Source organism: Anas platyrhynchos, chromosome 3 (genome assembly GCF_047663525.1).
Source record: "Anas platyrhynchos isolate ZD024472 breed Pekin duck chromosome 3, IASCAAS_PekinDuck_T2T, whole genome shotgun sequence".
Classification (NCBI taxonomy): Eukaryota; Metazoa; Chordata; class Aves; order Anseriformes; family Anatidae; genus Anas; species Anas platyrhynchos.
In genome coordinates, this window is record NC_092589.1 from 15127287 (window position 1) to 15153286 (window position 26000).

Genomic DNA, 26000 nt, shown 5'->3' on the forward strand with positions numbered 1-26000 from the left:
TATAAATTATGTACTAGCAGTACAGCAGACATTACACTTAAAAAAAAAAAAAAAAAAAAAAAAAAAAAAAAAAAAGCTGAAAAAAAGATGACGTGGTGATTTCTAAATCTTAACAATCTGATATGATGGGACAGACCAAACAAATGCCTGTTTATACTTGTACCTAGTTAAGGAAGCCTTCAGAAATGCTGAGAATGGCTTAAGGTCACTACAAGAAAATATTTGCTTGCCTTCTCTCTAGCACAGAGCGAATGCCAGTCGCTATTAGGACCCATGCCATAAATATAGACTTTCAAGTAATCTTCCTTACATGAACTTCCTGGTAATAAATTTTCTCAGTCATTTCAGCGGATTTATGACACCTGAGACCATCCTCCTCATACCAAAGCCTGTCAGGCAGCTTGCAGCTCTGTCTTCACAGGACTGCCCTGTCACTCCCAAGGAGCCCAGTACAGCTTTGGAAGCATCGGCTCAAGGAATGATTGCCACTCATGACTTGCTGTCACCACATGTCCAAACACACGGCTAACAATCCCCAACTGCAGCTGTGAGCATTCCCAACGAGATGCAGGGAATAAAGTAAAAGCTGAGGGAAAAAAAAAAAAAAAGACACTCTCCTTTGCTGTTCAAAGCATGTGCAAGAATCACTAGTGTGTTCAAAAGCCTGCTTGAAAGTTTTAGGAATTATGCTGTTATATATGGAGTGGTAATTCGTGTTGAGAAAAGGGTTGATAATAAAGAAGGGGGAGATGTGGGAGTGTGGCCATGGGGGTCAGAAAGCCCCGTGGTTGAGACAACATCAGACTCTTAACAATGAGGCCATCAGGAATATAAAAGAGTTTAGAGGGAACAAAGAAGGGGGATTCAGGAGACTCCATGCAGTCTCCAGTTTCTTGTTCTCCAGCCATTAAGGCATGGAAGTTTCTGGGTGTTTGCTGTTGTTATATGCAAAGTTGTTTGACCAACGAAAAGTTGTTTGGAAAAGAACTGCTGTGGAGAGAAGGGTATAAGAGGGGAGCCTGCCCTCAAGATAAAAAAAAAAGGCAACACGATGTAATGAAGTTATGTTGTCAATGGGGAGGCAGAAAGAAGGAATGAAGAGGAGCAAGCAAGCAGAATGGAGACCAGGATGGGAACAGGCACATTGATTGCCTCATGAAGATGGGTTCAGCCAAACTCAGCAAACTGCTCAGAGAAGCTCGTACAGAAAGTCGCTGAACACAAGGAACAACCCGAAGTATCAGTACAGGCTGGGGGACGACCTGCTGGAGAGGAGATCTGAGGAGTAGGACCTGGGGGTCCTGGTGGATGACAGGTTGACCATGAGCCAGCACTGTGCCCTTGTGGCCAAGAGGGCTAACGGGCTCCTGGCGTGCATTAAAAGGAGCGTGGCCACCAGGTCAAGGGAGGTGATCCTCCCCCTCTACTCTGCCCTGGTCAGGCCTCACCCAGAGTACTGTGTCCAGTTCTGGGCTCCCTGGTACAAGAAAGACAGGGATCTCCTGGAAAGAGTCCAGCGGAGGGCCACAATGATGAAAGGCTGAGAGACCTGGGTCTGTTCAGCCTGGAGAAGAGAAGACTGAGAGGGGATCTCCTCAGTGTATATAAATATCTGAGGGGTGGGGGACAGAAGGATGTAGCCAACCTCTTCTCAGTGGTTTGTGGGGATAGGACAAGGGGCAATGGCTGCAGGTTAGAGCACAGGAAGTTCCGCACTGACATGCGAAAGAACTTCTTCATGGTGAGGGTGACAGAGTACTGGAACAGGCTGCCTAGGGAGGTTGCGGAGTCTCCTTCTCTGGAGATATTCAAGGCCCATCTGGACACCTACCTGGTCAGCCTGCTCTGAGGAAACTGCTTCGGCAGGGGGGTTGGACCCAATGATCTTTCGACGTCACTTACAACCCCAACAGTTCTGTGATTCTGTGAGGTTGCAGTGGGATCGCTCAGCACCTGGCGAGCAGTCTCTGAGGCCTTGAAGAGACATGTGGGGCCACAGTCACAAACGTGTGGCTTGCCAGACAGTGAGGGAGCTGCGGACTCCTTTACTGATCCGACTACTACACCATGGGCCCCTCTGCTGCTACAGCCATCGGAGGCTTTTGCTGTTATGCCCCCGGGTGACCTGGACGTGCCTTTGGACCCAGGCCTCACTGGCCTTGAAAAGGAGATGGATATGCTTTTCTTTGGTCTGGGAAGAACGGGATACATAAGGCCTGAAGACCGAGTTGCTTGACAACTTAAAGCAAGACATTTTGTTCAAAAGGAATGGAAAATGGAGACTGTTAAGTCATGGAACTTAACAGTCATGGAACTTAACAGTTCAAGGATTGTTTGTTACCTTTCCTGATTGTACGTAGGTATAGGCATACTCAGGTTTAGTATGTAAAGCAATGTTCTGTGTATTTAGAATGTTTGATGTTCGTGTGTGCATGTTAGTGGAGAGTAGACTCCCTGCACACCCAGTGCTGTTTACTTGCCTTTTATACCTTTTATAAGTATAAATATTACTAAATTCAGATTGAGTTGAGACTTTATTTATAACACTCCTTTTTGGTCATGATTTTGCTCCTTGGATTAATTTGTAATGCCGTATTTTCCTGGAATCTCCAGGTATGTTCCAGGTATGGGACCAGTTTGCAGCGATACAGAAGAAATGAATGTATCGTAGCTGAGGTCTGAAGAGGCCTGTTTTCTGTTTTCACTCTTTCCCTTTATGAGAACACACAAGGTGCCTCGATGGACCAGCTTGGCATTCAGTACACAGCAGTGGCAATACGAAATGGGGTATGTAAGCACAGCTGTTTTCTGCAGCGCATTGCTAGAATACGGATATTTTAGTCACTGGTACCAGAAGGGATGTTTTATTTGTTCCTTTTTTTGCCGCTAATCATTGCAGCAGGAAATTCCCATTTGGGTAAGCGAGCTCTGTGGCAACACAGCCTTGCCTGCGTGTCTGTGAAGAGATCAACACATAAAGATGTTTTCTCGTATGCTACTGTAAGCTTCCCAAAGGGTTAAAGGGAACATATGAGGGGGGAACATAACTGCGTCCTAAACTTTGCTCCGGCTGATTTATGCTTCAGAGGACACTTGGCTAAGCCGCCGCCTGGCACCGAGCCCGCCCGCGGCCTCGCCTAAGGCCGCCAACAAAATGGCGGCGGGCGCTCAGTGCCCGCAGTAAAGATGGCGGTGCGGAGGGGGGGCGGCGGCCAGCCGCGGTGCGGGCGAGCGGCGCCTTTGTCCCCGGCCCGGCTCCGGAGGCGGAGATTAACGGGGGCGGAGCTGGGGCGAGCACGAACTGGGCGAGCGGCGGCGGTGGCTGCTGCTGCTGCTCGGGGAGAGCCGTAGCTGCCGTCTACCGCCATCCCGGACCACCATTACCACCCCCCCCCCCCTCCGCCTCCTCCCCGGCATGAGAAAACGCAACGAGTCGGTCACGGTGGAGCATGAGCGCGCCGCCGCCGCGCCCGCGCCGCTCGACAAAGGCTGCAGCCTGAGGCACAGCCTCCGTCTGCCCGCCGCCACCGCCGCCGCCGACACGGGCATGAAGCGACCGCTCGGCAGGTGAGCACCGGGGCGAGCGGCGCCGGCACGGAGCGCCGAGCCTCCCCGCCGTGAGCCCTGACCGGGCGCTGCCCTGCCGCCATGCCCCGGGATGGAGCCAGCCCTGAGGGGAGCCCTCAGGGGGTGTGTGGTGGTCGGGGGTCTCGGGGTGTTGTTAATTTGGGGATTAATTAGAGGGCCGGGAGGGGCTGGGGTTGGTACCCGCGCACGGCCCCGTGTGGTCCCATGGGCGCTGAGTCCTGTCAGGGAGGGAGGTGTGTGGGCTTTGCCTCTTGTAAAAAAAAACAGTGAGTGGGGTTTAGGTGAGGGTAGAGGAAGCTTATCTACGTGGTTTCACAAGTAAAGAGTCTAGCTGCGTTAGCATTTTTAACATTGTGCAGTTATTTACGCTGTTGGGCTAGGAGAACGCTTGTGCCCCTCGGTGCAAACAAAAATCTGTCAGGAGAGAAGATGCTCGCAAGCTGGAGCCGCCTTCGTGCAACGTTTCAGGGGGATGTGAAGACTCGCTGATGCTTTCGAAGGGTAGGGAGGAAAAAGATGCAACCCTTGAGGCACCTCGGCGCCAGCACAGTGCTTTTCCTTCGGTTGCATTTTTCCTAAGTGTGAAGAATATTTAATGGTCGCGGTAGCTGTGTGGTTTGGGTGGCTGATGCCAAATTGCTGTGCTTCAGGAACACAGCAGCCTATAAACATCCAAAGGCAGTCGACAGATTTCTAGAAAATGGGCTCACGTGGCTGCTCCTCTGGTAAATTTTCTGAGAGTCTTTCTGTTCTCATTGACAAAATTTAATGTTTGAAACTAACATTTTCCTGCTGATGACGTAGATTTCTGTCATGTTCAATGACAGAGCCCTTCAAGTGTTGTTATTAATCCTGATGGGTAATAGCTATTTGTTTTTAATGCCCTGGAGGTAAACCTTTGGGAGCGCTCTGTTCGCGTTACGACGAGCTTTTGGTAATTGGAAATGGCGCTGGGTTGATCTCTGCATGTTAATGACTGTGCAATAGATCAGACTCTGTCAGTGCTCTGCTTTCATAATAACTCAAAAAAATCAGCATGTTTATTCAGTTCGTTGAAGTGGATAACTTCTAGGATGAGTGGTAATCGAGTGATGGCTCGATCACTTCTTCACTGTGGCAAATAGCGTCGAAGTACTTCGTACTGAAGCAGAAGCACTGCGTCGGTGGCTCCAAACAGGTCCTGAGTGCGCAGGGCAGGCTGTTGGCGTGGTCTGGCAGGCAGGTACTTGGTGGAAGCAGTCACCAGGCACAGCACAGCCACAAGCAATGCAGCATTGGGAAGGCCAAACTAAAAGCAGGGAAAATACACTCAGTTTGTGGAAAGTTTTCTTGTGTTTATTCCTCCTTCCGCGCTTTTAAGAATGGTCAGCAGGCAAATTGTCCTCACTTTTCTCTGTGTTGAGCCTTTGAAGCCTGTTTCAGAAATCCTTGAAGTCCTGTATGCGTTTTAAACCTTTTTTGTTTGTATGTTTAGTCCTGTATTCCACATACAGCAGCGTTTATCAAACTCATGATGTTGTAGGAAAGCCTTATCTGTTTGGAGCACACTTTCCCTCTTCCGCGTTTCAATAAATAAAAAAATAAATAAAATCTCAGCGACCATGCTGTGCAGTGTTGCAACAACTGGTTTGCAAACAAATGAAAGCATGAAATGGAACAATCACTTGCTTATATACTTCTGTTATTTTTTTTTTCTGCTTTCCCCGTATTTTGTCCTTCTTACTGACTTTCAGTGGACCTCCTTTGACTGCTTCATCCTGTGAGCCTTCAGATGATGTTTTGCAGGCAAGACGTCTGGGTCTGCTAATCCCCTCTAGTTATGTTTTCTGCAGGATAACAAATACAGTACTGAAGTATGAAGCCTGCAGGAACAGGAGGTCCAGGCAGAAGAGGGTATGATGCCCAGAGATAACGGGGTTGTCCAGGACAGCCACCCCAAGTCATGTCAGAGAGCTGCCTAGCCCCTGGCCCACCTTTGGCAGCAGGTAGCAGTGGGCGTTTCAGGAAGAGCACAAGAGAAGGGTACATCCACAACAGACCTCCCTTGGGGGGGTATCCTGACTGTTGGCTACATAACTGATGACTAACTGCAGTATGATCACCTGGATCCTCCTGTTTTAGCATGCAAAGTTGTGCTGTTATCGCGGCGTTCGTTATGCCACTGGATAGAAAATGAATATTTGATCGTGTTGCTGTCTTTCAGCGTGCTTCATCGGTTTTACTTCCCAGCTGACAGAAGCTGGGAAGAGGTGAAAACTGGCTGAGGTGAGGTTGCTGGGATGGCGGAGGTGACATGGTATCGGGAGCTGGGGTCTAGTACTGAAGCGACTAGTACCAGTACTGCAGGGACTAGTACTGGTACTGTTCCTGGCAACATGCTCCTTGTTGAGAGGGGTAAAATCAGCACTTCTGCTGGCTGTGGGTTCTGTGTTTGGGGGATCTGGGGCTGCCTGTGTTTCATACAGCTGTTACGTAGGTCTCTCTGGATGTGGTTTTTCATCTTGTCCTTGGAAATGACACACACCACTGGTTAGAAAAGCAAACCAACCCCACAGTAGCCTGAGGTGTTCGCAGCATCGGGGTTTGTACTTGCAGTGGTGACCAGGGCGCGTGTACTTCCCCAGCAGGGCTTTCTGTTCGTGTCCAGTGCCTCAGCAGAGGCTAAATAGCAGTGTAACCACAACTGTAAGCACTACTCACTCTTCCAGCAGTATTTTTTATTTTTTACTAGCGCCGTATTTGTCCCTCTGTTTTGGTTCAGACATATCCTCACGCTGTGCTCATTCATCCGAGAGCTGAAACCCATTCTGAAGAGGTGGCCGTGCATTTGAACTCCTGTTACAAAGAGCGTATGCACATATAATGGAGATGGGTATCTGATAAATAAGATTTATGTGGTTTAGGTGAATGTGTGCTGGAGTTAATGTGGCTTTTCTTAAGTGGTTTACAAACAGAAAGGAACAAATGCAGGTGTTTCTGTTAGTCGCCCAAACGTAGTGGTAAAATACAATATAATGATTATCTAAGAGCAGTAGCTGCTTGGGCGGTCTGTGAACAATTAGTTTTTTAACACGTTTTGTCTGAAACTATGAAAAGAAACAGCATGTGGTACCTGGATTCCCCAGTATGTGTGTGTTGTGTGGGTAGCCATTCCTGTAATGTTGGCGCTAGGATGCCTTTTCCAGCTGGCGGTTTGAAGTACCCGCTAGCTGTTACTCAGGTGTTTTGGGGATAGCCATCACAGCGGGTTCACGTTTGAAGGGTGGTTGTGAGGCTGCTGCTCTGACCCGTTTTTGTGTTCGGTGGCCGTGATGGTTTGAGGAAATGCATCTGAATAGCCTTAGGTATAGCAAACCTTTACGCGAGAGCAAGGAGAATAAAGGAAGCCAGGCAGGCTTTTAATAATGGCTCTGGTATCAAAGCAAATGCTCCTATCTCACTTCTGCTGAACCCTGATCCTGGAGGCAAACGGTCAGGTGAATATTACCCTTCTCTCCCATGCCTTCGTTGTTATTTGTACCTCGTTAGTCCCAGCTGATAGTCAGACGATAGACCTGAGGTATTTAATTGTCATTCCATAGTCTCCTATGCTCGTTTGCTGCTATTGATAAAGCTTGGTTCTGTCCCTCTCCGTGCTGTGGAGCAGTGATAAGCTGCAAACCCCATGTGTGTAAGCTCTGTACCTTGATATTTTTGTCTTGCTGCATCTCTGGAGAAGCCTGCTGTCCTCCAGCCTGTCTCTTTACTCACCCTCAGTGGCCCCTATTCCTGGCTCAAGTCCCCGCAAGGTGTATTTCTGGCAGCCTTCCTCTGGCTGCCTCCAACCCATGGATCCCGCAAGCTAGATCCCTTTTGTCTGAACACAGGACAATTCGGTCTAATTTCAGTGTGGCTGCAGTCACCCGTGCTTGCCTTGGGCACGGTTTCCTCAGCCTTTCTCTGGAAAGGCAGACGTCTTACAGTACTTTTTGTGTACATTCCTTAAGAATCTTTTTCCTGTTAAGTTTTGTGCCATTTTTTCCCTTCAGTTGCTGTCTTAAGGTCAAACCTCCTAGCGTTCTTCAAGGAGAAGAGGTGCTCCTTGTATGGGGAAGTTTCAGCGGTCACGTAACCTTTTCACCAATTCCACCTTCCTGCTGGGTAGCCTCTGCTCTCAGTTGCTCTTGGGCAAAGTTCACAAAGGAGCTGTAAACTGGTTCCCAGTTCCTTGCTGTGCTCTTTTCCACAGTGAGTACAGGTCGAACCATAGTTCCTCATCCGGGTGCAAAACCAACTTGCTCCGTGGTTTTCTGTTTATTTATCTATTTTTTGCTACGATTCCACTTTGCAGAGGACACACAGCAATGTTTTGCTAGGATCTGTCAAAATCAGGATTGTGTAATTGCTGCACACATCTGGCTGGCTGGCCCGTGAATGGGGACAGAACCCAGTGGCTGGGTCCAAAGCCAGGCGTCACTGCTGGCCATGCGGACAGCTCATGGCTCTGAGTGCCTCTGAGCTGCTTGCAGGTTAGGATTGCACCTCCTAAATTCCTCTTTCCTTGTGCTCATCTCCCTCTTTTCCTCAAAGGTGTGTAATTCATGCAGCTGATATAGCAAGATTCCCTGCAAAGTGGAAGAGTTAGTAGGTGCATTTTGTTATTTTATTATTTTTTTTTTTCAGCTAGGGATTTTTTTCTTGACATACTGATTTGTGAGGCCATCGTGTGGATGTGTGCCTGACAGTTCTGTGCTGCGGTGTGTGCCATTGAAGCCTGCCTTCTTCCATCGTGTTCATCACTGGATTTGCTTTTTGTGTTAAACAGAAAGCACAAAACTCTTCCAAGCATCTCTTGGGACTCTTAGCTGCAGATCTGCCTGTATGAGCTAACATTTCTTTCCTTGGATCCAATCTTCCTGTGAGTCTCTGCTTTTTCTGCTGCGTTTGCTTCGTGCTATGTCATCCCACAGACCCTGAGCACTTTTCTCAAGCTCCCCACATTTCTCTCAGAGAACTCTGCTGGAGCACTCTTGCCTCAGACTCTGCAGACAGTTTGCTCTCGAGTTATATCCGAGTTCTGTGTTGGTCTCCTCGAGCTCAGTTTCAGTGCAACGCCATCCTTCTGACATCACTTGGGCCCCTGGGTTCCATTCTGCTTTGATAGCTTATGCCTGAATTATTAATTAGTGCATTGTTATTAAGCGCTGCTGCTTTGTAATTCTTATAAGTCTCTCTTCTGCTTAGGAACTGCATAAATCACAGGGCTCTGCTTGTTTCGGTATAAATTATTTCCCAATAAACCTGCAGTTCTGGGTAACTCCTGGGACCACAAGGACTTTCTAGGCACCCCCGGTGTGAAGATGTCTTTGTGGAGATCAGGATCTCGGCGTCATCCCAAAATTTTCTGTCCTTTCTTCTCAACGGGCTGCTCTGTGTTCCCCTGGCCATACCAGTGACTATGAGCAGGGGCTGCCTTGCCAGTCGGCGTGATGCTGTGCAAGCTGAACTCAGCCTCAACACCAGCACAACTCCTCGGCATCCACTCTGTTCTTTTCCCTCTGGATGTCCTTTTTGCCTCCGATATCCCCACATCTACAGCCAGCCCGTTCCTACGCAGAGGATCTATGGCCTACTTGCGAGCAGCTCATTTTGGAAGGTGACTCCATTTCATGCTATAAATGGTGTGGAGTTGCCTAGCCAGGAATCTGGTTCTCTGCAAATGCAGTCCCAGGGCATCACGGCGAGCCTGTAGGTTTCCTCCAGGATGTGCTAATACGGATTCCTTTTTGTTGAAGGCAACGTTGTGGGGTTTTAATGAAAATTAATGATGGTGGCATCGTTTCCTCTGCAGAATCTGCTGCTGTGGCACAAGCAAGAGGTCTGGTACACCCAAGCAAGATTTCTGCTGCTAGTGAGGGTCCTGTCCTGCCTGCTGAGTCCAGGATCCTTCTAAAGGCACCGTGCTGCTGTGATGTTCCTGTAGGAGGCTGCAGCCGATTTCCCTTGTCCTTGCAGGCCTGAAGGGTGGGTCGTGTTATTTTGGCAACTGTATCAGGATGTGAAATTAATTATTGGGCTTCTACCCTACAGATCCAGGGTTTTGGAGACTGAGAAGCTGTGCTGTGAACGTCACGGTGTTGGTGTTGTGTTGGTGGATGGTTTCTGACACCCAGGGTGAGGGAGTGCAAGCAAGGAAGGCTCACTAGGGCTGTAACGTGAGAGCGCTATGTTAATGTGACTGAATCAGTACCAAGAAGATTAAAAGAGAGTACTTCGGGTGTTTTAAAAGGGTAACAGGAGACCGAGGAGACTTTAAAGTCATTAGCCTGACGTGGAGCCCGTGCAATTTTAATGGTAAGAGTTAATTTGTGATTCAGGGGAAGAAGATTTAGCAGCTAAATGCATACACTGAGGGAAGTGGATTCGCCCTTTGGAAGGCAAGTGTAAAATGCGACAGGTTTGTCAAGATCATGGCCCGGCTGAGGGAAGCACAGCTGGTAGAACTGTTTCTCCAAACCCCTTGACTTTGTACCGTGGTTTATTTGTTTTATTTAAAGGTCTTGGATCCCTAACGGAGGGCTCTTCGCTGTACTGGAAAGCAGCTCGGGGAGAGAGGCAGCTGGGGACTGATCCCCGGGTGTGAGATTTGTGTGTCTGTAACCAGCGAGGAGCTGGTTACTGCCGGCAAAACCGGGAGGATGAGGTAGCAAGCAGGGCAAGGCAGCAGCCTGGGGCAGATGTGAAATAGCCAAAAGTTCACTGGGAGCCAGGGGAGAGAGCATCGAGCTCACAGCCACTGGGATGGGTGCCAGGCACGGCGCGGGGGCACGCTGCGTGGTCACCTCTCCCGTGGGCACCAGCCCTGGAGCCTGCAGCCCTCCTCGCTTCTCGCTGCCTCCCAGCAGCGCTGGTCACACACTCGGCTTCAGAAGTCTGCTGCTTTAATGAAGGCAATTAAAGCTGGGAGCAGAGCTGCCTATTTTTAGCCGGCGTTAAGTGCCGTGCTCATTTAAACTATGATTATTGAACGGAGCGAACAGGAAGGATGTCTGTGTTTGCTTTCCGAATCAAACTGTTTGTTTAACCCAGATTTATTTCAATGTTGTAACTCTTACTGAGTGCTGAAGCAATAAAAAAAAAAGATGGTTGGGCCAGAAATTTAACTTTCACAAATAAACACTAGAAAATATTTGAGATGTCCCGCAGCTGCCCTCTCCTTGCTCAAAGCAATTATCGAATTGCAGAAGGAGAATTTTAGAAATCAAAAGAAAAGCGTGGTGTGGGGGGGAAAAAAACAAACATCAAAGTTTTCTTCCCAATCTAGCAAACAGCTTAAACAAAGCCTCCCAGCGGAGGGCACGCGGGGTTGCGTGGCGTAAGGAGTTCAGCGTCTGGGGAGTTTGCTTTGGTTTTCTGTTATTAAAATAAGCTTCCAGCGACGGAGTGGCCGATGTGACTATTTGTGGTGAGTCGCTGCCACGGCTGGATGTGTGCTGAGTGGCTTTGGGCACGGGTAGCAGGGCAGCTGGTGCTCTTTTAGCCTCGTGCAAGCCCAGAGGTGTTCTCTCATGTCACGACTGGTAAGAGGTGACTGTGTTCTTTGGGTACCTCCGCCTCATTTTTAAAATGTATTTATTTATTTTTTTACTAGGAGCAGTGTGTGAATAGCGAGAACTGGAGTTCCTTTGCAGGTTGGCTGGCCAAAACGTGGGCTTTGCCTGTCGCTTGTCGTGTGCTGCTCGTCTGGCCCCCACGGCACGTAAGAAGGGCAGCAGCTGAGATATCCCTTCCTGCGGCATCTGGATGGTAGTATTAAAATCAAGTTTGCAGCAGCTGGAAGTACAGCTTAATTCTTCTTGCAGAAGAGATTGCTCTGGGATGATACTCGAAACGAGGCCGTGTGGAGTCTCGTCTCTCATTACTGACAGTGGGCAGGATAAAGGACTTCATGGGGCCTAATGGGGGAAAAAACCTGCTTGGAAGAAAACTTCTTTTAAGTGGGATGTAAGCAAGCTGAGAGCAGAGAACAGCAAATGTATGTACCCCGTCTAGAGGTTGATTTGCCTTCCCCTGGGGTGACTGCTCCAAGACAGCAAAGCTTCTGCAGATGAGGGTGATGTAACGGGAGCTTCAGGCAGGGCTCCCAGCTCGCAGCATCCTTGCTTGGGGAGGAAAGCGTGTGCAAGGTGTTCAGGGTGCTGGAGTGCATTTCCAGACTGCTTTGGCATCCTCACGAAGGGAAGCCCGGCACTGTTTTCTCCCCCACAGTGGTCCTCTCGCTCTCTGTGGTTGGTTTCAGAGCAGCTTTAGGACGCAGGAGCGAAGCTGACAAGGTCAGTTTTGTGCTGCTGGCTATAAAATCTGCAAATTGGCCGTGGTCATTGGAAATACTCTGTTCTGGCCTTTGCAAACCCAGCAGAAACGCAGTGAATAAGCTTTTCGTTCAGGTTCTGATAGCTGTGTGCTGTCCCTGTCGTAAAGCACTTTCCCCCTTCCTACCAGAGCAGGGGGCACACACACTTTAAGCTTTGTGATGGATGGAGTTCTAGTGCTGGGAAACATTCAGTTTCCACTTGTTTTAAGTAGAAATACGCCAACACCTGCCTTTCACCTTCCTTGTGTGTGTTTCCTGGCTTTGGCTCTTCAGATCTCTGTAGAATTAGTGCAGGCTGTGGTTCTCGTTGCCAGCTTCAGTTTCCAAGCCTCGTCCTTGCAGAGTTTTTCCCTCCACAAGCCGATACCACAGCTGGGATCCTCGAACAAAGCGCAGATGAAAGCAGGAATGGCTTCATCTCCCTGGCCCTACGCAAACTAACCTGCTGCTCAGGGTGTGTCGGTGGCTGGCAGCAGCTCTGTGGCTGTTCTTCCATCACGGCCGTCGCTTCGCTTTTTCAGCAGGTCACAGTTTTAGAGGGTGCTGTGGCTGCCAGCTGAATGTGATAGCGATCAGCTGATGGCCAGCATATGTCATGTTTTGGCATTGTTCAATGTTCCCGTTTGCTTGTGTGCCTCGAACAGGGAACTGTTGGCTCATTGTCATCAAAATGCTTCACTGGTGATGTGTTCCGCATCTAAAAGCTGGCCCTATTGCTGCTAAAACAAAAGCATTTTTCTTTTTCCTTCAGGTTTCCAAGGAAAATTGGTTTCTGATCTCTGCCAGCAAAGGCAGAGCTGCCTCGGATGGACAAACGCAAGGTGACTGTCCTTGTGCACTGAGAAGGAAGCTGTAGGCAAGTGAGGCTGCTGCTCACATGCTTTCAAAGAGAGCCAGAGCCACCGAGCATGCCAGGAGCGGCAATTTCCAGGCTTGGCTGGCTGGTGGCTGTCTCCCAAAAACCGCTGTGGGAAAAGATTTCACGTTCACAAGGCTGTGCAGCGTGGCAAGGTGGGCCTGTTCCTACACGTGTGTCCATAGGAACTGCGTCTGAACCCGTGGGTTCCTGTTGCTGCCGCGCACACGGCGCTCTGGCAGTCGCACAGGATGCGAGCAGCTTTACGTGGGAGCAGGGGAACTGGCTTTTTCGGTTCTGGCCCTCAGCTGACAGGCAAATGGCTCCCTGTTCAACTGCAGTTAGGGCCTGGGGTGGAGTTCTGCAGATCTCAGTTGGTTTTACTCTCTGCCCTTCGCTTTTGCACCCCAATATAGGGCAGGGTGAGAGGGAAATGAGCTGCGTCGCTTCAGTGAGAATCCCCCTCGGCTGCTCTCAGGCTCCTACATTGCACTTCCAGTGCTGTTGAAGCCTTCTCTCGTTTATCTTTTATTTCCCCCTTCCATTTTCAGACCAGCCGAGGGTTGTGCCTTTAACATAAACCAGCTGTCGGCCGTGAAACGAGCGGAGAACTTCAGAATTCAGTGAACACTGCAGGGGAAGCGTGCTTGCACCACAGTGGTATCCCAGTGCCAGGCTCGGCTAAAATCTCACGTGGGTGACTTTGGCTTTGATAAGTGTCAGCAGCCCAGCTGGGGAGCTCCGGAGGAAGCCTGCTGGGGGAATTTAAGCGAAAGGTTTCTCCTGGGAGGGCTGTGGTGCAAACAAAGCTGCTGTTGCACAAGATGCGTTGAGAGCAAGTCAACAAGCTGAAAACCCCAGTCCCCAGGCCAGCTTTTCTGTCCCAACAGTTGATTGTTCAATTGCCTAGGGTATAATTACTCATTGTTTGCTGCGTACTTAAAATAACAGAAGCTTCTGCTCCTTTCCTCTTAAAACAGGGCTCTCAGGTGAAGGCTGTCACGCACAATTAACACGAATGCCTAATGCCCTTCCAGCGGAGTATTGAGAAGCAGCGTGGCTGTTGTTGAGCGGGTCAGTGTGCACTGGGAATAAATCACTGCTGAGAGAGCATTTGTTGCAGTGCTCTCCTTTAGAGCCAGCTGTTGAGTTCATGCTGGCAAGATGAGGTCCTTCCTGGGGTTGGTTGCTTTAAGTTGGCGTCTTCTCACTTGCTCACGGTCAGAATCAGTTGGGAGCTAGGCAATGAGGTGGTGGGCCAGGGGAATTCATGAGGCTCAAGTTTCAAACCTCACCTGTGCTCACATAGTCGGGGCAATGCTGCCTGAAGCCCTCAGCCCAGCCCAAAGGAGATGTCCTGCATGCAGCAGCTTGCTCTGGGGCTAAAAGGGGTAAGAAAGCCTTTAGGAAGAGCTTGGGAGTAGGGAGTTTGCTGTGGGAAGTGGGATAAAAACAGCACAGAGCCTGCTGGGATGCCTTTGCCTTCCATGGCTGCTGGTGATGGGAGTCCAACAACAAATCCTTGCCGGTTTTCCTGAGGCGCTAGAGGTGGAGCTTGCGTATTTGAAACCGTTCTCAGAAAGCAGGGCTTGCCTTTCTCTGCTGTCTTTCAACGAAAACCTTTAGGGTTTAAATGAGTTGGCTTTTGGCTGCTTTATTAAGCCCGTTACTCCCCTTGCTCTGTCCCTAATTAAAAGAGGAACAGCAGGGCAGAGTTCATGGTGCCCCGTGCAGGTGGCTGGGCCTGGGCTGAGCCTTGGAGCTTTCTAAGGTCAATATTTAGAAGGCATTTTGTTTGCCCCTGTCTTACACTTTCTCCTAGGTGCAAACAGAAGCACATAGCAGCACAGCCAGATCCAGAGGTTCAATTTTTGCTCTCTCTGCCTACCAGGTAAAGCTTTATTCAGCTTCTAACACACTCAGGCACGCTCAGCTTTCCCTGGGAAGGCTTGCTGTTGGGTGAAGGGCTGGATTGGTTTTATTTACAGGCGGTTTCATTCCTGAATTATGGAGGCTGTCAGAACAAATAGGTACCCAGCTTCCCGAGCTCATCTGAATAGCTGAAATCTCAAGTTGCCTTCTGCGACGTTGGTGACAGTCGGTAAATCCTGTCCTGTCCTTGGCAGGCATGGCACGTGTCAGGAACAATTTATTCTCTGGTTGAAAACACCGCAGTGTTAGCCAGTGGATTGTACAAAGATGTTTTTTTGCCGTGTATCAGTAGCCTTGCTCTGGAAGGGAGCCTGTGGTTAAACAATGAACAGGAGTGGAGTGGCGTTGGAGTGCTTGACAAATCCTCGAGTGCTTTCCCCTTGTAAAAAATGTGCTCTCACAGCTCTCTGCCGTGTAGTGCCTTCGGTCTGTTTTCAGGAGGTTGCAGCCTTCCAGACTCCTCGTGTCCGGAGAGAGGTGTGCTGAAGTGGTGAGGCCGTGCGGCTGGCTTCTTTCTGAGAGGGCAGAGTGGCTCTGCCGAGAGCTGAAGTGGAAGATTATAAGGAAGTTAAGAAGTAGCAAAGGCACCTGGTAGATTCATTTTTCTTTGTTTTCCATACCTTGAGCAAAGAGTTTTTAGGAATTGCTTGAAGCTGCAGATACCAAGACAGTTTATGTCCGTGAAGTTTTTATTGCTTTATTTTATGAAGCACACTTGGAAAAAACCATGAATACCCCTTTAAATTTGTCATGTTTCCAGGATTATGGTTTTGTTTATAGTTGTTCTTTTTTTTTTTTTTTTTAGATGATTGCTTCATCTCTGGTATAGCAAGATGAGTTTGGGGGCCTTTGCTTTTTATTTCGGAGTTGTTTTGCAGGGCGCTGATGCTGCTTGCAAAGGGTCCAGATGCCAAGGGGGGAGATTGCTGCGACTCGTAACAGCAGAGCAGCTGAGACTTCTGCGTTCCCGCCGGCTGTCATGAACTCAAGGGCAGATCTGTTTCCAGGACTGGGTGGGTTTTCTATAACTCAGCCTCCTGCTCTCGATACAGTGCCTCCAGTGAAGCAGAACTAAGGCTTGGCCGAAGCCTGCATTAAGGAGAGTTTTGTATAGCCTGGCCTGAAATAAAAGAGTCACGTGGGGCCCGTTTCCCTATGCGACTTCATTCTAGCACGCAGAAGCCAGGAGGGGACAAACCCTTTGACATTAGCATCTTCTCAGTTTGCATTTGCCTGCACATAAAACGGGTTTTGCAGCAAAACAGGGGGAGAAAAAGACCCAAATTATTCTTGCGGTGCAAAACTGCTCTGCTGCACGTCGCTGCGCCAGCTGGCCAGAGGTTTATGTCGTGTTTTGGAGTGGAGATGAGCCCCCAGCCTGGCTGTGAGCTGATTGAGAGCTGGGAGGCTCTCTCTGGATGTGCTTTCACGCGGTTGGAGGGCTGGTAGGCTCGCTTTCTTGTAGTTGGCAGGGAAGAAGTGAAATACAACAAAAGGCTAATCAGCTCGGGCGGATTGGGTGGCCTGCACGGAGGGAGAAGAGTGACCTGGTGCTCCTCACCTCCTGAAGGAGGCCCTGCAAGAAGAGGAGCCCTGTGCAATACCGCCCACCCCGACATCTGCAGGGAGGAGGTGGATGCTCCCAAAGATCTTACCTGAGCTTGAAACCATCTCTTGTTTAAAAGGAAGGCTTGCCAGTGCTCTCGATCCTCCTCTCTGGGAGGAATGTACTGGCTTTTATTTTGACTGAATATTTTCTGTTAGAGAAGTGGGGAAACGTACTTTTATGCCAATATTCATGCTGTTTATTCTTTCTGATAGTTTGAGGGACACCAGAGCACACAGGAGAAACAGCACTCACTGGAACAGATGCAGATGGATCTCCTCAACATCTACAAGTGCTTTGCTTTACCGTTGTCTCCCCTAGATGACAAAGGGCACGTAAGCTATGTGTATACTTGTCCCTATGGCTTTTTGGGACTGCAGGCCCAGTGCACGTGTATTTCTGATAAATTTTGTCCCGTTCTTGCTGGACTGAAGCTCTCCTGGTGTCAGTGCCCCATTTCACCCTAGGGCTGTCCTTTCACCCTGGTAGTGTGGCTGATACGGAGATCCTGATGGAAACTCACCTCGCGTGCTTCTGATAGAGAAGTGATTCAGGTGCTCTCCAGGGGAGGTGATTTTAATCTGCATCTGGATGCAGAGCATGCCTCAAAAGTGAGGTTTATCAGTTGCTGCTCACCAGACCCTGGAGTTTTCTCGGAAGGGAGTTTCTCGAAGGATGTTAGGGCCTGAAGGTCCACTGACGTTCCAGAGGCCTTCAGCGAATGATTTTTTTCCCTGTTTTATTTTAAGACATTACCTTCATTGTTCCTGAAAATCTGTTTGTGATATTCTTCAATGCCTCCAGTTTGCAGCTGCTTATTCTCTAACTTGCCTGTGTTTTCTGACTAAGATCAACTGAGTTTTCTGGGGGTGAGAAGCGTGTTGCTGCTGCTTTTGCCCCAGCACACCAGAAGCTCCCTGTGCAGGGCATTTATTTCTTGCGGTAGCTTTTCTGCAGAGCAAGAGCCGTTTAATTGGGTGAAATCACTCACTAAGGACTTAGCAGATAACTTAGAGCACACTTCAGCACCTCGTCTTGGATTTATCAGCAGAGGGGAAGCTGCTTGTTGATGGGCAGAGGCTTTGCCCTGGTTGCATTTCAAGCAGCCATCTCCCTGGTGATGAGGTGTAGATGTCACACTACCTCTTAGCGTTTGGCATGGGGTGCTGGAGAGAAGGAAAGAGTGTTTCTCTTCGGTCTCCTAAGGAGAAAAAGCAGAAGCTGAAACCATTCCTTTGCTCTGATGGCATTTCTCAGTGTAGTCTTCAGCAATTTCTCTTCCCAATTCGTGCCTGGGTTGTGTTCAGCATTTCTGCAGGGGGGATATTTGGAGAACCTGTGGTTTGGGGTCTTCTCCTGGTGCCTGGATGGGTTCAGAGCCAAACCCCAAAGGTTTAGCAGAGAGATGCCGTCCTTGAAGAGAAGCAAAACATGATGAAGGCTGAGCAACTGAACCTCGGTGAGCTCTCTCCCACGAACCTTGCTGAGTGACAAAAAAAAAAAAAAGGTGCTGTGTGCTGATGTGGGGGTGGTTGTGGAAAGAAAGGTTTAGCTTGAGAGCAGAGAGTGCTGCGGTTGCCCTTCTCCCAAATGAAATACTGGGTGCCTTTTGCCAAAGTTGCAGGGGGTTTCCTTGTGTGCTCGCCTCACCTCGTGGCATTTCTCAGCTCCTGGCTCTGGAGGATGCCAGCTGGGCTGCTCTGGAGGATCACGGCTGTGGGCAGGCTTCGTGTCCTGTGCCTGTGCCCTCGGGACCTCTGTGCCCTCCTCCTCCAGTTGCTGCTCTCCCTGGGGTGGAGCTGGGTCACCGAGGCTTCGGTACCACCAACGCTCTGCTGACGCTATGCCTGTTCCTCTGCCGGTCCTTTGCTGTGTCTGTTTTCCATAATGCCTTGAGAAAGTGGGCTCGAGGTATGGAAACACCACTGGAAGCCTCGTTGGCTTTCTTCACGTCCCCACTGTCAGGCTTTCCATGGTAAGGATGATATTTTGAGCCTTTCAGCATGCCCTTGCTGCAGCCAGGCTTGGTTGTTGATGTTTAAATAACGTTTTTCTTTCTCTTTTGGAAAACAGCAGCTCAGGTTGTTAAGAAAAGGGAATCCATTTGGAGTCTGTGTAACCCAGGACATGAGGAGACGGACAGGTACATGAGGGTAGGCAGTGGTGTGATGGGTGTGGGTTTGGGATCATGTAGGAGGATTGCCCATTCCCAGCAAATACACGAGCAATTGTGCCAAAAGCCTAAAGGCAGAGTTGTGGGGAGGATTTCTTCTCTGCTGGGTAGAATGCCTGCTGTTGAGACCCTTGGTTTTAGCCTAGGGTTGCAAAACCTATGGAGATACAGGGGTTTTTGGTGTGTGATTAGATTATTTCCATCCTGGTTTTAGCTGTATGCTCATCTCCAGGAGAAGTTCAGCATGTCGCCTCCTAGAACCACCAAACAGAGTGATAACTTCAGGCCTCTTGGAAAAGTTGATCTCAGCCTTCAGCTGCTGGCAGGAACTGCTGATGGTGAAAATTGGTTGTCTGCTGGCGTGCGGCGTGGTTCCTGCTCCGGGCTGTCAGCTGGAGAGCAGAGAAGTGCTGGTGCCTGAATTCAGGGTTTGTGTGCGTTTTAATTCCTGCCTGCAGTGGCACTCAGTGATTCTGTCCAGAGCGTGTCAGTCAAGTAAATCTCATCGTGTTCTATAACTTGGAAAGGTTTCCTTTCCAGGCCGTTGGAGGGTATGACCCCTTTTAGCTGGACGAGGCAAAATCTCTGCTCCAGTCTGTACGTGCGATCGCGTGTGATTTTATCGGTCTGGGATCAGGCTGTCTCATTACACACAGTTCCTCAAAATATGTGAAAATGTAACCAGGGAAAAAAAAATCTTGCTGATAGTGCTTAAAATGGTAAGTGCTTCTCGTTGGAGACAAACGTGTGATATGTTTCTCCAGAGATCTTGAAATCTGTGAAGTCATCAGGAAAAAAAACACAACAAGCTGTTACAGAGTGGTTTCGAATGTGATCAGAGGGGAGTTTCTCTTCCTCTTCTTGAAGGCGTGTGCCATCAGCTGACAGCTTGCTTGGCTCCTGCTGCTCTCAAACAGCTGAGGCTGATTCGACAGCTCCAAGTTAGTTTTGTTCGAAGAATAAACGAAGTCGTTTTCCAATGCACCAAGCACGCAGATCGTTGTGACAACCCGTTCATAAAATTCCTGCTGTATTCAGGCCTTTCTTTCTTTATTTTTTTCCCCTCTTTACGCAGGCGATACGGATTATGGTTCCGGCTGCGGAGGCTGATAATCTGGTTGCTGGGAGTGTACGTAGCCATTCCGTTTCTCGTCAAACTTTGTCCTGCTATTCAGGCGAAGCTGGTCTTCCTCAACTTCGGTAAGTGGCCCGCTCTGTTGGGTGAAGGGTGAAGGGGAGGAATGTCTTTTGTGTTTCATTTGCCTGCTGTAACTTCCCCGCCCCTGCGTGTTTACGGCTTGTGAAGGATGTGAGCTTTCACAGGCTGCAAGTTCTCTGAGCTGTGGCTTGCAGAGCGTTGGCTGCGGCCCTGGTGGTCTCTGCAGTGCGTTTTGGTATAAATGCAGTGACCAAACTGGAGCCAGCTTTCAGCCCAAATGCTTTCCTTCAGGAAAACTGTGCAACACATCAAATACATTTCTCCAAAAGGCTTAACAAAGCTGCATGAACAGGGGGGGAAATTAAATCCAGCGCATTGTTTTCCAGGCCATGACTCTTCACCTGAAAGCACTTCAGCAGAGCAGTTTAGTTGGGGCAGAACAGAAGAGACCTATTCACGCAGGCACGCTGAATGCTTTCTTTGTGTCTCTTCGGCCTCTGCATTCGGTCAAACTGGCTGTGGGATGGCTCTGGAGGGCTGGCTTAGCTCCCGGGGGAGCCTGAGTATCCACAGGGTAGAAAATGATGGAGCATCGCTATGAGGGATGCTTCTTTGCAATCTCAATTTGTCGTTTAAACCTTACTTGGGCTTTCTAAGGAAGTCGTAAAATCTTTTCCTTTGATTGTACAAACTCTGGCTAAGAGGACCAAGGGTATATACGTTGCTTTTATATCACTTTTGTCATTTTGATTGCATTCTCTGTGTGTTCTAACACCTTGGTTCATGGTTGCTGTGAAGTATGCACATGTATTCTTTGAACAGGGCCAGCTCTTGTGCTGTGATTGTCAGAACAGGCAGCTGGGTAACAGTGAGTAACGCAGGTTGCTTCCATTTTCATCACCTCGGTTTCGTTCGTGATGATTTTCATTTGCCCTTGCAGAGCTTTGTTAGGTCTCCCTGAAATTCCTGCCCCTCTTTATTCCCAAGTGATGAAAATAATTGTCCTGTAACACTCTCTCAGGAGTCCTTGTGCTAAGATCTCTGTGGTATTGTTCCCACTGCTCTAAAATAATGGCAGTCACCGATTTCCTTGTGACAGCACTCCAAGACAACTGCTTGCCTTCGTAGTTCTGTAGAAAGAACACTTACTAGAAGCACACTGGGAAGCCTGAGTAATTCTTCTCCACTGGAGAGTGGCATTTCTCCTTCAGAGCAGTGGTCGCATTGCTTTTTAACCTCCTGAGCACGACTCAATGCTCTTCCCCATCTGGTGCTGACCCGGTGGGTCTGTGCTGGCACACGTCCTTTGGTTTTGGACTCTCACGTTTAGTGTTTGCAGGGATCCAGGTGACCTGTAGATACCCTTTTAAACAAAACAAATGCCTCTGCATGAGAGCAAACGTGCTCAGGCATGGGTTTGCAGTCTAAGGCTCCAGGCTTGTCAGGTTAACACAGCCCTTGCCTGCTGTGGTGTTTGGGGTAAGCGAAGTGAGATGTGGCTGTCACCAGTAGCGGTGCTTCTTTGGGTGTTAATACAACAAAAGCTTTGGTGTGATGGTTATTGTGCCTCTAAATGTCAAGGAGAGAGATTCTGAACCAAGCAATGGGGGAAAAAAAGCTGAACATCTGAGGGAAGTTCGACTCTTCCTGATGTGATGCTCAGTGATTCAAACACATGAGCAACAAGCAAAGCCAGCTGTGGTCTGTAGGCTGGGAAATGTAGAGCAGTTGGAGGACTGAATTGAGGTGCAACTGTTTTGTTTTCTGGGGCTGCAGGGATGCTCATCTGAAGAGATAAAGTCTTGAGCCTAATGTGATCTCTTAAATGCTGAGGTGTCTGGGAGGGACAGCAATCACTCCCCAGTCACCAGAGAATTGGCTACCAAACTGCACATCCCCCTCAGAGGCTTGGAAAGCCAGCGTTTGACAGTTTATCTTACTCTTCCATGGCAAGAGGAATGTGGTGTCTGCTATTATGATACAGTATCTCCTGTAGACTTTTTAAATGTAAAGGCTGCAACCACATGCCATCCTGAAACACATCAGACATCAACTCTGGGATGTCCCAGGTGAGTTTGTCCCATCAGTAACTGCCCTTACTGCAAGCAATAAAAGGCCAAATCAGCTCACCCACTGCCCTGATGTAGCAGGAGTGGTTGTCATGTGCCTGGGAGATTTTTAAAGCAGACTGAGCAGAGCTGGTTCACATCTCTGGTATGTGTCACAGGAAGCTTTGTCTGGCTTCCCCACCTCTTTATTTCAGCCTGTTCCTGGCTTTTTTTTTTTTTTTGGTGGTTGCTTGCGTCTTACCTTGCTGTATTTGATGTTCATGTTTTAGTCACGATTGTAGTTCATTTCATCCTTTCACACAAAAAAAGAAAGGTCTTCTTGGCACAGTGGACTGCTTTGTACAGCTCTCCAGTGCCTTGGTAACACTGTTTTGTAAGAAAATACAGGTAAAAATTAAAGTCTAATTATTCTTTTTATTTTCATCTTTTCTTTTGTATTTCAGTGAGGGTCCCATATTTCATTGACTTGAAAAGACCACAAGATCAAGGTTTAAACCACACCTGTAATTATTACCTTCAGCCAGAGGAGGATGTAACCATTGGAGTCTGGTAAGGACACCTGCTTTGTGCAGCGTGCTCTGTGCACCCCTAGTCTTTCCTTTTGTTCTCAGTATTGCGTGTGCAGTATTTTTGCTGTGCATGTGACGGCCTTTGCCTGCTCTGATTTGTGGATGCTCGTGTTTTTTCCCTGCCAAGTGGCTGAGTTCATGTTGAAAAGCATGCAGATCTCTGGAGCTTGGCTGAAACAAAATTGGACAACCTTTGCATTCAGAGAAATTTCATAATTTGGGATCAAAAAGGCTCTGCCATGCTACAAAGGCGGACCAGACCTGAGGAATTAGAAGTTCTGTTATTTGACTGCCGTTCATAGTTTGTTTTGCACAGTAAATGTGGGGGAAGATGGGAAAACAGGATCAAAGTGTTCAGAGTAGGAGGAAGAATATTCTGTGTACAAAACATATGTAAGGTTTGGAGAGTGGGTGAGGAAGGAACACGCCGTTTGCTCTCTTAGCAGAACAAGTGACAGTGTCAGTGCTCGCTTTTACTCGTGAAGATTTTTCTGGTCCCAGGCAAGGACAGTTAATTTTAGCTCCTTGTTAACCGGGACCGGCTCAGATGACTGGTTCTTTGTTTGAAAAAGGTCTGCTTTCAGCACTTGCCACGTTATTAGGCCAGCTCAAACCAGCTTCTGCATCTGCTCCTCGTGACCAAGTTCTACTGTGTCTGAAACCCAGGAGTTTCAAAGCCACAGGAAAGTCCCTGCTGGCTTTGAACAAGAGGTGCCCGCAGTTCGAATGCATACACAAGATCAGCAAACACCTGAAAAAATAGCCTAGACGCTGTGTCAGGTGTGAAGGGAAAAGTACTGTTGCTTAATACAGCCAGTGCTGCTGGATTTGTAAGCCGTGGGATTTGGAGGGTTTAGCTGTGGGCGTGTACCCTGTGTGTGTCCTCTAAGGCAGCAGAGTTTCTCTTTGCTTGGGAGTGTGTGACCTTTTGAACGGGACCTTCGCTAAAGTTTGGAGCCTTGTTTTAATGTTAACATAAGGTTTTGTGTTCACTATGCTCCTGAAACAAACTCCTCAGCCAGCTTTGTTCACAAGCTTGCGGAACTATTGGGGCAGAACAGGGGATCCTACAGCTGTTTGGGCACTTTTCCTCCTCGAAAACTCAATGTCTGGCTGCTGCATGCAAGCAAGTAGATTTTTTTTTCTTAACGTGTTTTCCTGCATGCTGGTTTGTCCTCTGATCATGTCTATGTCTGCGGGAAGGTGTGGTGGATGGAATTTGCCTTTCTTCGTAGGAGAAAGGAATGTGAGCACCTTCGTACTTCAGATAGCTGTAAGCTGGCTCCTTTATCAACAGTTTGAGGTGATTGTGGGCATGTACTCACTTTCAGTGTTTGTCTTCTGGAGTAATTACCCAGTTTGAATGCCTGCCTTTTCTTTGGTCTGTTTATCTCTTTCCTTTCCCCACTAGTGTTGAACACATTCTAACAGGCTGTCCAGCTATGCTTTCTATTGAAGAACAGCTGTGAGTTAAAAATTCCTGGGTTTTCTAGGTTAAAGCTTTTCTAGCTGAGATGTTACACCCTCAAGAACCTAGTGCTTGAAAATAAAATACATTATCTTCTCATCAGAACTTGAGCACCTGTTTTTCTTCAAATTTCCTTACTCAGCTGTACCTCTTGTTTATCAATTGTTCCTTCCAAAATCAGCTGACTTTGGTTGTTATTCTGAATATCTGCTGACCTAGCTGTGAATCTTGTTTATGATGTACAAGTCCATTGATTGAAGTAATCAAGCACCATAAAAGCCTAGGGGCTGAGATTCTTCCTGTAGAACAGCCGGAAGTTCAGTAATTGTGCTTTGGGTTGGTCCGGGAAGTTTGGTGCCTTGCCTAGCCCTGAGTTTTGAAGGCATAGGAGATTAAATGTAGAAATAACACTAGTCACTGGGTTTTTAAAATGTCTCACTTGTTGGCAAGGGATGGCAGCTTTATCAAGAGTGTGTGAAGGATTTAACTCTGGATGAAATGATCAGAAAAACTCAATTTGAGTTGCAAATACTAATTAGCAACAAGGGAATAAATATATTTGTATTTTTCCTTCTGGATACAGGCACACAGTCCCTGCAGCCTTAGGGAAGAATGCCCGGGGGAAGGACCAGTTGTGGTTTGAAGATGCTTTGGGTTCCAGCCATCCTGTAATCCTTTATTTGCACGGCAACGCGGGGACAAGGTGAGACACAAACCAGCAACAGCTCTGTTAGGCCTTGTGTTTTTTTCTATCTTGCTACAGCTTCAGCACATTGATTAAAAGGAAAGGAGAAGCACCAAATTGCTTTTAGATTATTATTATTTTTTTTAAAGCATGTCTGAAGGCATGATGCCTCTCCATTTATTGAATGTGAGAACAGATTTATTGCATTATCAGAGAGATCTGATCCTGCAGATGCTTTCTGTCCTCTGCATGCCAGGAGGCTGTGACGCACATTTTCCAGTATAATGGTTTCTGAATCAACACATGGGATAGGATTACCTCTTCTGTATATATGCTTTTATGTATATTAAATGAGCTTTCAAGTTCCTTTCACGAGCCTATTTTAGCAATTAACACATTTTGAGGAAGGAAAATCAGATGGAAAGAGGAAGGTAATGTGCTGGTCTGTTTCCTTATTGCACATGTACAGGACATTTGGACATTTGTCTGGAACAGGAGCATTTCTAAAACTTGTAACCTTAGCAGCTGTGGTCAGGTTCTCTAAACTTTCAGGGTGCTAAAAGCCATCAGTCAGTGTGGGGCTTCCTGGGTGTTTCGCAGTATCATGGTTTTCCTGCCACATCTCTGCCTGATGCAGAGATTTTGTTCAGTTATTAGTACGTGTTGTTTTTTTTTTTCTTTTCTTTTATAATACACATCTTTCAAAGAGTATTGGCTCCTTTCTGAGTTTTGACCGTGTGTTCTTTTGAAGCTGATGTCTGCTTATAGATACTCTGCAAGAGCAGAAGCATTGCTGTAATACAATGCTGTTTCAACTGTGCTGGTAGTGAAGGTTTTCTAGCTTTTACATTGCAGGAGCTTTGCCCTTGTTCACCTAAATTCTTACCTTAGTAGTGTTCTTTTTTCTGTATAGGGGCAAAATGTGGAAGCTGCATGCTGTGAGCTAGGAATGCATGAGCAGATGGGCCTTCAGAAACTGTTGTCTTCTCATGCTGATGTGTTACAAGGTTTAATCAAATTGTTGCCTTATTTTTCAAATGCTGCTTGGTTTGTTTTCTTGTCTTTATCGGCTGTAGCAAATGATAATAATGGAAACTGCTCTGCAGCTTAATGGTGGTAATTTAGGACCAGTATCTCCTTTGTGTGCTTATTGATTAGATTTACTTCTTGGCTCCCCCAAGTGTTACTGAGATAAAGTGCTGAGCTATGTATTGATTGTGTACCTCACGTTTTGCTTCACTCTGTGCATTGGAGGAAGCCGGAGTCGTATTGGCTTTGCCATTCCTGCTTTAATGTATGTTGCTGTGTGTTTCCACAGCGTGTCTTCAGTCTCTTGTGAAAGGCCTGCTTAATGCAGCCTGCATCAGTAAAGCATAAGTAAAAGGCACTGCCTTTGCTTTCTGGGTTGGCTGAGTGGTCTGGAGCTGAGGCAGAAATTATGTTTACTTGATGTCTTAAAAGAATAAAAAATAAAAAAATTATGTATTGCACTTTGAGGGATGCATGAGAAGTCACCAGTGCGTGCATGTCTAGAATGGCTTT

The 26000-nt window shown here is 48.0% G+C and overlaps 1 protein-coding gene across 2 annotated transcripts in view; it reads left to right on the forward strand.

The window, feature by feature from the left end:
* Positions 1-3162: 3162 nt before the first annotated feature.
* The window catches only part of ABHD12 (abhydrolase domain containing 12, lysophospholipase), a 35327-nt gene continuing 12489 nt past the window's right edge, over positions 3163-26000 (forward strand). The window contains exons 1-5 of one of the 2 annotated variants that reach the window (XM_072035392.1): positions 17752-17794; positions 18409-18478; positions 19584-19708; positions 22180-22285; positions 24357-24476. In XM_072035392.1, the coding sequence (XP_071891493.1) occupies positions 17767-17794; positions 18409-18478; positions 19584-19708; positions 22180-22285; positions 24357-24476 (449 nt within the window). In that variant the 5' untranslated portion in view covers positions 17752-17766. Of the gene's footprint in view, positions 3568-17751; positions 17795-18408; positions 18479-19583; positions 19709-22179; positions 22286-24356; positions 24477-26000 lie in introns of those variants that run through there. The other variant, XM_027453536.3, reaches the window with a different exon arrangement.